General features: G+C 36.6%; 1 protein-coding gene across 2 annotated transcripts; it reads right to left on the bottom strand.

Moving 5' to 3' along the window:
• Nucleotides 1-432: 432 nt before the first annotated feature.
• Nucleotides 433-10,287, bottom strand: LOC113782470 (ABC transporter B family member 25, mitochondrial). 2 transcript variants are annotated; one of them, XM_027328363.1, is made up of 20 exons: nucleotides 9,799-10,287; nucleotides 9,484-9,708; nucleotides 9,169-9,355; nucleotides 8,943-9,004; nucleotides 8,490-8,533; nucleotides 8,153-8,255; nucleotides 7,868-7,975; nucleotides 7,175-7,258; nucleotides 7,010-7,070; nucleotides 6,220-6,365; nucleotides 6,018-6,134; nucleotides 4,671-4,756; nucleotides 4,093-4,181; nucleotides 3,618-3,673; nucleotides 2,471-2,551; nucleotides 2,284-2,349; nucleotides 2,104-2,196; nucleotides 1,724-1,788; nucleotides 1,236-1,371; nucleotides 433-886 (listed from the first exon to the last, which is right to left on the bottom strand). In XM_027328363.1, exons 1-20 carry the CDS (start codon nucleotides 10,081-10,083, stop codon nucleotides 743-745), a joined length of 2,238 nt encoding a protein of 745 aa, XP_027184164.1. In that variant the 5' UTR covers nucleotides 10,084-10,287; the 3' UTR covers nucleotides 433-742. The 2 variants fall into 2 exon arrangements, with proteins under 2 accessions (XP_027184164.1, XP_027184170.1); XM_027328369.1 differs by lacking the exon at nucleotides 433-886 and having other exon boundaries at nucleotides 1,280-1,371; nucleotides 2,138-2,196.

Below are 10,287 nucleotides of genomic sequence, written 5' to 3'. Positions count from 1 at the left end.
AAGCCGCTGACGGCCCAGATTGGCTCATTTAGATAACAACCCACGCCTCCTCTTTGAAAGCGGACCAAATCTCCAATGCACAGAGTAACTCTCAACTTACTCTCAAAATTGTAATTCCCAGTTACTAAGGTCTCCCAGCCAAAATTGTGCTCCAAATTCGCAAGTCTTTAGAGAATGGTGCAATTAGTAACCTATCATGTCAAACTTGCAAATATATTTATACTCTATAACTGGTTGATCCCCTCTTTTCAATAGTAAAAAAAAAAACAGAATTTGCATCCTAACAGAGGGGTCACTAGTATCAACTACAGTATTTAAGAAGAAGCACGTCCACATCAAGCAACAATCTCCTAGAGCTGACTATCTACAGAACCCAAAAGAATGCTTTTATCTGTGGAGCTGTCAAACCCAGTGAATTAGAAAAGAAAGATAAATAAGAACAGCCCCACAATTGCCATAAACTATTGATGCCATAAGATTGAGTTTATAGCAACCAAGAAATTTTTAGAGCGCGTCTGGTCAAAATGTTACATTCTCGTAATACAAGAGAAAACCTAAACTTAACCAAAAAAACTAAAAGTTGGAATCTTCAGTGGCTTATAGCAGCCAATGCAGCTGACTACGGATATGTAAGAGCTTCCTACCTATGACATATGTGAATGATGAAGATACATCCTGAAAGGGGAGAACCACAACTATCGAACATGTCTTCACTGTGCAAGAACAAAACAGAAAACAAATTTCATGCCTCCAATTTGATTGCTGTGTCAAGTGAATCGACAGTGCTATTCTGCTGTGTCCATAGTTGCGCATATCTCCCAGGCCTCGACAAGAGAACTTCATGTGGACCTTGCTCTACAACCTTCCCATTCTCCAAGACTATAATCTAACAAATACAGAACAATATCCAAAGTTAGGTGAGGATAAGAACAAAGAGCAGTGAAAGGCCAAAGGAAGAACCAAAAGCAACAGAATAAAGAAAACTGGTGTGCATGAATAAACTGTATCAAGAGATCAAACCAGACATTGCCTCGATTTCAGTAACTCTGGATAAGGGCAATTGTGGTAAGTTAAATTTGCTACAAACTTGTATCAATTAACACTGGACCAAGAACATGATCTTAAACTACTAAAATATAGTTATCAAATTGCTGCCTGGCAATATAGGCAAATGACGTTGGTATGAAGTCCTGGAAAAAAGTGTAAAAAAGATGTTTGCTCTCCAAAAATTTTACCTCATCACACTGCATGGCTGTCGTCAGTCTATGAGCAATAAAAATCGAAGTCCGATTGTTCGAAAGAGACTTCAATGCACTCAAAATTTCTGCTTCTGTCGAGCTATCAAGGGCACTTGTAGCTTCATCGCAAAGCCTAGCAACATAAACAAAAAAATCATGATGTGTTAATAATACCAAAGACTGATGGTCTACAAAACACTTTTCCATGAATAGCAAGGATGTTATTTCATAAAAGGGTAATCCTGGTGTACGAGAGATACATATATTTGCATTAAAATTCAAAAAAAAAAAATAGTGAAATTCAATTTCTTATCATCAACTTGTTTAGTCATATTCTTCCTGAAGGAAAACTTTCAAAATCATTTGCTTCTCCACATTAAAGGTTGCAATAGGTGGTTCGCCAATCCTCTACTCTTTCAACCAAGGAAATTGAGCAAAACAGACATCATATATTTGCAGAACAGACTACAAGCAAGAGAACTTACAAAACAGCAGGTGCTTTTAGGAATGCACGAGCTAGGGCCACCCTCTGCTTTTCACCACCACTAAGCTGCACGAAAATGGAAGACAAACATCAGTTGACCCAAAGAATCACTAAGATAGAAATCTGCAAACTACATGATTACATCACCATAGAGATTGGTAATTGCCGCTTAGCTCGAAAGACAAATGTTTACCAGCTAGGCTACAGGTATTCGAAAAAGGGAAAAAAATCTAATGAATTGTGACGCTATTCTTCTCAATCCAAATATAGAATCATTTTTCCAAGATACAGCAACAGAAAGAGTACTGAACATATTGAGATATAAACATCAAGCATAAACAACACCTCAAAGGAATAAATTTTTTCCAAGATAAAACTCACTTTAAGTCCACGTTCCCCAACTACAGTTGAATACCTTTGCGGAAAGTTCATGATAGTATCGTGAATTGCTGCCCGTCGAGCAGCATCATGAACCTGACAAATTCCATAAAAATTTAAAATAAGGAAAAGTCATCCAAGGTACCAATCGAGATTATGCATGACAATAAATTTATCAAAAACCTCCTCTTCTGTTGCTGAAAGATGACCATAATGGATGTTATGATATATTGTATCATTGAACAGTACCTGCATTACAACATGCATTGCTTCTGTCACGTATTCTAGAAACCAAATGCCTAAGAATTTAATCTCAAAGTTTCAGAGCAAATAAGAAAAGAGAATGATCTTCCTTTTATTTCAAACTTACAGTGTCTTGTGGAACAACACCAATAGATTTCCGAAGACTCTCTAATGTTACCTTCTGGATATCTTGTCCATCTATTCTTATCTGTCAAATAAAGAAAATACTCAATCAATAAAGTCAAAGTTACAAGGAAAACTTACACACATAACCACCTAATCAAGTACTCCCTCCGTCCCATTGATACTGTCATACATTCCTTTTTGGGCTGTCCCTAAGTGTTTGTCCTTAATTGGCTAACATATTTCTATTCAATTTCTTCATTTACCCCTCAGACACTCCTTAAAAGTCCAATGCATGTCTTTCCATGGGTCCACTGCTATTAACAAGGAAACCAAACTAACGACTTCTGTAGCGCATGACAGCCGCCTAAAGTAAAGCAACTCAGTGACCTCATTACACGTGCTAGTTAGCAATGAAAATATGAAGTTGAAACAAACATCAGACTCCACACTTCTTTATATGCTAGTACAATGCTTATAGCTCTTCCAGAGGGTGAAATGGGAAACTAAAGCAAAAACTTTCAAATTCTATCTACTGTTGATAACAATTGCAATTCCCAAAGCGCGACAAACATTGTGGGATGAGGGGAGTAATAATCCAAGTCACCAATTAAAAAATGTAGCAAGAAAGATTACGTTTTTTCTTAAATATGTTTAACACTCAAGTTAAATGCAGAATTTTTTATAGCCCAATCAAAAAGGATGCAATCATCATGCATGCCAAAGGTAAGATCTAAAAAACTGTATAACGAATCAAGCAAAGCACTTCTTTCTCTATATCAACGCCACAAAAGGACTAAATCTACCATGGGAAGTATTTAAAAGCATAACACATTAGAAACACATCAGTGTCACATGAAACACGCAATACTACATTTGATTGTAGTGTACTCAGCGAACCTACTTCCACACTGGTACCCCTATGTCTCATGTTTGTTAGTATTTGTATTGTAAAGGAGAATAGCATTCTTAAATTACTCTATTCCCAATTGTCTCATAAAGATACCATAATTCCTGGTAAAGCATTAAATTAACAAAAAGAATAAAAGAACCGCTGAAACAAAAACTTTCCATAGGCACATATCATTAAGTTCTGAAAATGTGTCTACTTCGAGAGCACGAGGAAAGGAAGAAAGACAAAAGGTTCTTACATTTCCAGAATCAGTGTTGAAAAACCGGAAAAGCAGTCTAAGAATAGTTGATTTACCTGTCCATCCAACACTATAAACATCAGAAATTTATCTTCAAGCCAGGCAAAATTAAGCATCACACTCAAAATCCATACTATTTTCAATCTTTCTTTTCAACAACTTGGATTGAACACTCAAAAGATAAACTGCTGTTAAAGTTTATCAACTGTTTTCCATGATTTGATATTTTAGAATTGCATACAAACTGACAGTGAACCATAGCCTAGTTGGTAAGACGCTTCACTTGTAACCAAGAGGTCACGGGTTCGAGTCATCAAGGGGTTAAATGGGGACCATTATTGATCCTCTAAAATTAAGGGGGGAAAAGAAGGAATCGCAAACACACTAAGCACATGCAAACAGACTGCTTTGAGGCCATCAAGTTCCATATTGCCAAAACAAGCTTAGAATAATTAGTACAGATATAAAGCCTTACCACTACCACTGGTTCCAACAATAGCTACACTTTTTCCAGCTGGAACAAAAAAAGATACCCCATTGAGAATCTTTCTCTCTGGCAAATAACTAAGAGCAGAAATATGAATAGTCACCAACAATGTTTCAAAAACATTCTTCAAATGCAAGACTAAAAGAGCTAAAGCAATAATCTAAACCAACACCCAGCACCAACTAAATAGGAAAAGACAACCAGGAGTGCATCATTTAATAGGTACCTTTTCCCCAAAAGTCATGAAGGTTAGATCATAACATAGGGGAAGCTGAATAAAAGATTTATAGTTCAATACTATTCTATCCAGAATCTGAAACCATATCGTGGTTCACGAGGTATCAACAATCTCCGAGACTTATTTCTTCTACTTTCCAGTTTTTGTCTAGTCAAAAACACTTTTTACGTTCAACATTGAAGGATTATGCCGGGATTCATGACCATAAAATAAAGAATTTCAAGCCCCTATGCTTTGCAATTTATCTTCTAAAAAATGGATGTTTTGTTTGTAAAACAATTGCCTGCTTTTGGGAAGTCAAAATCTAAATTGAGGAGTAGAAGAAAACCTGAAATGAACTTTGTCAAATTGAATGCTCCCCCCTCGTAACTTCAATGGTTTAGCATCATCTGCATCTCTAATCTCAGCTCTCTCCTACGAATGTCATTTGAGGACAGATATTGTTGATGTACAATACCAAAAGGAAACAAAATCATGAAACCATTGACATTGAGCACTTCTAACTTATGCAGAAGTTAAAGCATATGCTTCCGAGGACAAGGCATATTTCATGAATAAAAAATGCACCTTCAAAGCTTTTGACTAAAGATGCATAACGTGAAAATAGAAATCCAAGAAACAATATAAAATTTTATCTTCATTTCAGTTATAACCAAAGTAATAAAGGAAAGAACTTAACATTAAATCTTCACTATCTAAATTTTGAGCTATTTATGCTTGACTAACAACTGAGACTACAATTTTTTCTTCTGATCTCTATTCAAAAAATCTGGCTATTAAACCTTTGTTACGCATCACCATTTCATGCCTAAAAATATCCTCAAAAACTGTTCCTTGCAGCCTCTACAGTTACCATCTATCACATTTCTTGTTTGTTTCAAACTCAAACTACTAGTACCCCTTCCAAAATCCTTGAAAAGATATAGCAGACCCTTAAAAACAAAAAACAGAAAAAAAAAAAAATCAACTACTGCTACATTATCTTTGTTTCTATAACTAAAAAGTACTTTTCTCCAAAAATTATGCGAAAAAAAGAAGATATAATTAACACAAGATATAGTCTTTATCCATTTTAAGCACCCCAAACCCTGAGTCAATATTCCCTCCTCAAAGAAAGAAAGGTAACTAAAAGTTCTATTCATGTCCTCGACTATGCTTTCAAGTTATGGCTTTCATGAAGGTGCAATAACACCTGGCCAAATGAATGAGAGAGAGAGAAAGAGAGACCTAAAATATTTTTTTTTTTGGCTCGGTGACAAATCAAATTAAGAAGATATCAAACATCTCCTGCTTGTTGCATCCCACCTCCACCGGTGGTTAAATGAAATTTTCTAAGTTGGTGTCAAAGTTAAGCTCGGTAGGTAGAGGTTAAGAGACCTCAACCTGTAGGGTCAGTATATTTCAGCATGCATGCTTCTTCAGGCTTCCATATGAGCGTGCCACCAGAAAAGAGCCCCTCCTCAATATGCATATGCATAGACAATAGGGAGGATGGGAGAGCTCAAGGAAGTTTAATATCCAATTGATATCATAGTTTCAAAAAATACTAACAAATCAACCTGAAATGCTGCTCAGACACAAGAATAAGGCGTTATAAAGTCCAGCAGCTTATTTTCATGAATGCAACCAAGAACTTTAACTACCTATGGATCTAAATTGCAAAGAATAAAACTACCTCGAGCAACTGAAACATGGACTTCATATCAACCAGACTCTGAATGGTTTCACGATATACACTGCCAAGGAAGTTCAGAGGGAGTGATAACTGGAACAGCAGCCCATTTACCATGACCTTTAGGAAAACAACTTCTTAGCATAGTCAAATCAGTCTGAAGGTGAGGAATTTAAACAAGCTAACTTGCAGGTAAAAACTCTACCAGATCTCCAACAGTCATCTGGCCATTCATAATTCCATGTGAACACAATACCATAGCAGCTGAAAGAGCTACACTGAATATCACATTTTGGCCAAAGTTGAGAAGTGCTAGACTCCTCTGCGTTTTTAAAGCAGCATCTTCATATCCTGGAAGAAAGTGCCAATATCACCATGATTCCTGAATTTACTATTTTGAACTCACAAATTCTCGGGGTAAAAAGGAACAATTGATCTTAAGGTATAAAGAGTTCTCAAGAAGGCCACACTGCAAAATTAAACTTACCATTTCTCCCAAACCAACCTCCCTTCCCCCCGCCCCCTCCCAAAAAAAAAAAAGCCAAAATAAAATCCCCAAATAAACAACCAGATTAGAACAAAAAAGGCAACCCAAAAGGAAAACAGAAAAGGTTTTATAGTCTGTAGGCAACAGGAAAAATGTGGAACCACCAACCAGAAAAAATCAAACAAAATCTCCCTAATCAAGCAAACAATCTTAGCAGTAACCAGTCCAATCAAGCCACTAATAAGGGCTACCAGATTGATCTCATTTGGCTCTACAATGTAGTTATGCAATTTTAATTTCCAAAGAGACGAAGAAAATAACTACTAAAAAGTCCCCGTTAGCACCTGTATCCATTTAGTTGACCTCTATCTAAGAGATCAAGCCTCCAAGATATTATTCAACTATTTAACTTCAATAGAATGATATTCAGTTTGACATACAGAGTTGATCCTAATTAGGGTGAAAAATTAATCTAAAATTAAGTGTTCTTTCTTCAAAGAAAACTTACTTTTCAGAAATTCATCGTACTTTTCAGCCTCGTATTCCTCATTATTGAAATATTTAACTGTCTGGAAGATAATGACAAAAGGAGATGTTAAATGCATGATAAAAAAATATATTATCAATTCTACAGTCAAAACAAGACATAAGAAAGAAATCTTTGGACTATTACCTCATAATTGATAAGAGAATCTATTGCTCTTGTATTTGCATCATTATCAGCTTTATTCATTGCCTTCCTAAACTTAGTTCTCCACTAGGAAAAACAGAATTTAAGTACACTTTAGGAAGAAGAAAGATTAGATAGGTTCATCACATTGGAGTAACAAAGAAACATCAAACATCCTGCATGGGTGAATTTGTAGCAGCTATAGAATACAGAAAAGACTAATGGTTGATGAATAATGAATTCATCGAAGGGCTACATTAAGCCCTTCTGAAAGTAGAGATGCACCTTAGCTTAAGACAAACAGATTGACAGAAACTATGAAACCTGGAAGAAAGATCCAGTGGTATCCACAAAGAACTTTGTTTGAGAAGAAAATTTAACTCAAGAAACAGCATTTACAAATCTCAACAGTTTCATCACGTTGGAGTAACAAAGAAACATCAAACATCCTGCATGGGTGAATTTGTAGCAGCTATAGAATACAGAAAAGACTAATGGTTGATGAATAATGAATTCATCGAAGGGCTACATTAAGCCCCTCTGAAAGTAGAGATGCACCTTAGCTTAAGACAAACAGATTGACAGAAACTATGAAACCTGGAAGAAAGATCCAGTGGTATCCACAAAGAACTTTGTTTGAGAAGAAAATTTAACTCAAGAAACAGCATTTACAAATCTCAACTCACTGGAGAATACCTGTGTCACGGTCAAAGTGTAAGCAACATACGTTGCTACTGAGAGGGAAGTGATCCATGCAAATGGAGCTCCGAATTTGTAGGCAAGAATACCTGATACCATGGAAATCTGAAGGCTTCGTGTTAAAGGTGTTTAAGAAGTAATCAGAAAGAGAGAAACAAAAGCAATTTAATGCCCACACTAGTGAGAATTCTACCTTGAAGCAACACAACATAAATTATTTACAGAAGTAGCTAAAATTTAAAGACTATAGGACTAAAGAAACAAAATGCATGAAGTCAATACCTCTAATATAGTCGGTATCAAATTAAATACCATAGACGAAAGAATAAAATTAATTGCACGGCTTCCCCGATCAATAATGCGATTGAGAGCACCAGTTTCTCGACTGCGTGAAGCAAAGCAAGTTTAGAAACATCAACAGAATTTGATGTTATTTTTAAAAAAATTTAAAAAATCCTAAAATGCATATGCGAGTAAACTTAAATCCAAGGAATAAATCAAAACAGTCATCTTTTGCACACAGGATTGAGTCAGAGAAGGACAGCATTATCTCAAAGATTTATATACACGGCAATAGATGCAATTAAGATGTTAATAATAACACTTCTGAAGAAAATACCTTAGGTGATATTGTAGATCAAGTTCGTGTAAATGAGAGAAAACCTGTAAAGTTGCAAAACGTAAGTCAAAATCAAACATACACAGGCAGCTTATATACTTGCACATGCAGAACAACTGAAATACAGCCAATCAGAAGCGCACATATACTTATCACATCCTACGATCAACTATGACCTACTGAGAAATTAGAAGTTGAAAAGACTGATTACAACATCCATTTCTCAAATGAAATGTAGCAAAACAAGGAAGAGAAGTAGATTAGAAGTAAAAGAAAAAATTTCCAATTAATGCTGCTGAATTCCTTAGAAGTGGCACTAACTAACAAAAAAATCCATAGCTCTCTCACTGAAAAGCACAAAAGGGAAAAAATATTTTTTTGGGAGGTTTTTGTGGGTTTTTTTTTGGGGCTGGGGGGAGGGGAATAAGAAGAAGAAGTGTCATTAGTTATTACCCTCCTGGAAACAGATCGAATGGTTCGCAATGCCACCTTAGAGAAAACTGCAGTTCGCAATTCTGGAGAAAAAGAACATGCCAGAAAGAAAATTAAGAACCCAAATTCCAATATTTACAACACGTTATGGTAAAAGTTTAATCTTTCATGAAAGAGAAAAGACAATCCAAAACTCTCATCAATACGTATGAAGACAAGCATCAGCAATTACATCATAGTGAAGTACCGTTGAAAGCAGACGCCCCAGCTCGTGCTATCCCATAGCCTACCAAAACAGCAGCAGGGCTCACAAAAAGTGCTAACATAGTTGAATTAGCAGCATTAAACCCAGCAAGAGCACCAGCATTGCCTGTTGCTATCGTTAACCAGTCAACAGCAAACTTGAACAAGAATGGTACTTGAACATTCAACACCTGAATAAGCGAAAAAAAGCCACAACAAACAGAAATTCTCAACCTTTGATCTCCAAACAAATAAAGCTTAGAACAGGTTGTAATTTTGTTACTTGACATCTAACGAATCGTGCACTTTTTCCCCTTACCTTGGCACCAACCAAGAAACCTAATGCGGCAACGACCCGCAGCTGGAATTCATAATTGTCCTTCATCCATAGGTACTTTGCTAGAGTCTGCAGGATTTTGGCATCCGGAACTTGGTCTGCTGACACCGCTCCCACTTGCTTTGCCAACGTAGGCTTTTTCCCTTGGGCATCATCCCCACTTTTCGTCGAAAACATCTCAGCTCCATACCCATTTGGCATTGACCCCTATTGTCCATTACAAAACAATCCCAGTTAACATAAATAACAGTACAACATTTCACTAGAAGAAGCAGCAGAGGGAATCAGAAACCTTACATGGCTCTGGGGGGAAGGTTTTGCAGGGACATCTGCTATAAAGCCTTTGAGGTTCTTGAAAAAATAGGGGGAAGTTCTGGAAGAGTTCCACGGACTGAATTTTACGGACAACTGCCTAGCGAAAATTAAGCTATTTCGGGGGATTCTTGAGCCAGTTGCCATGCGAATAGAGCTAATTCCATTTTGGCAGGAATAACGTGAAGGTCCGCAATTGATTAAGGTCTGTGCTCTAGTGAATAAGAGCTCGCCAGCCCTAAAGCACCGGGAAGCGATCGTACCTTGCATTTATCTTCTTCTTTTTTTTTTTTCTTTGAGATCGATGCTGTTTTTCTTATTTCTTGTATACTAGTTTGTTAATGCATTGGCTGAAAGCAAGGGCTCGATTGAGCCTTATGTGTTCGACAAAAGTCCTTTGTGAGATACTTTTGGAGGAGATGGCGGGTCGGTTTTTTTTGGCGTCTTCTGACAAGAAACAGTTGACACGGAAGA

The sequence above is a fragment of the Coffea eugenioides genome, chromosome 1 (assembly GCF_003713205.1).
Source record: "Coffea eugenioides isolate CCC68of chromosome 1, Ceug_1.0, whole genome shotgun sequence".
NCBI classification, from domain to species: domain Eukaryota; kingdom Viridiplantae; phylum Streptophyta; class Magnoliopsida; order Gentianales; family Rubiaceae; genus Coffea; species Coffea eugenioides.
This window is presented reverse-complemented; position numbering and strand designations above follow the sequence as displayed.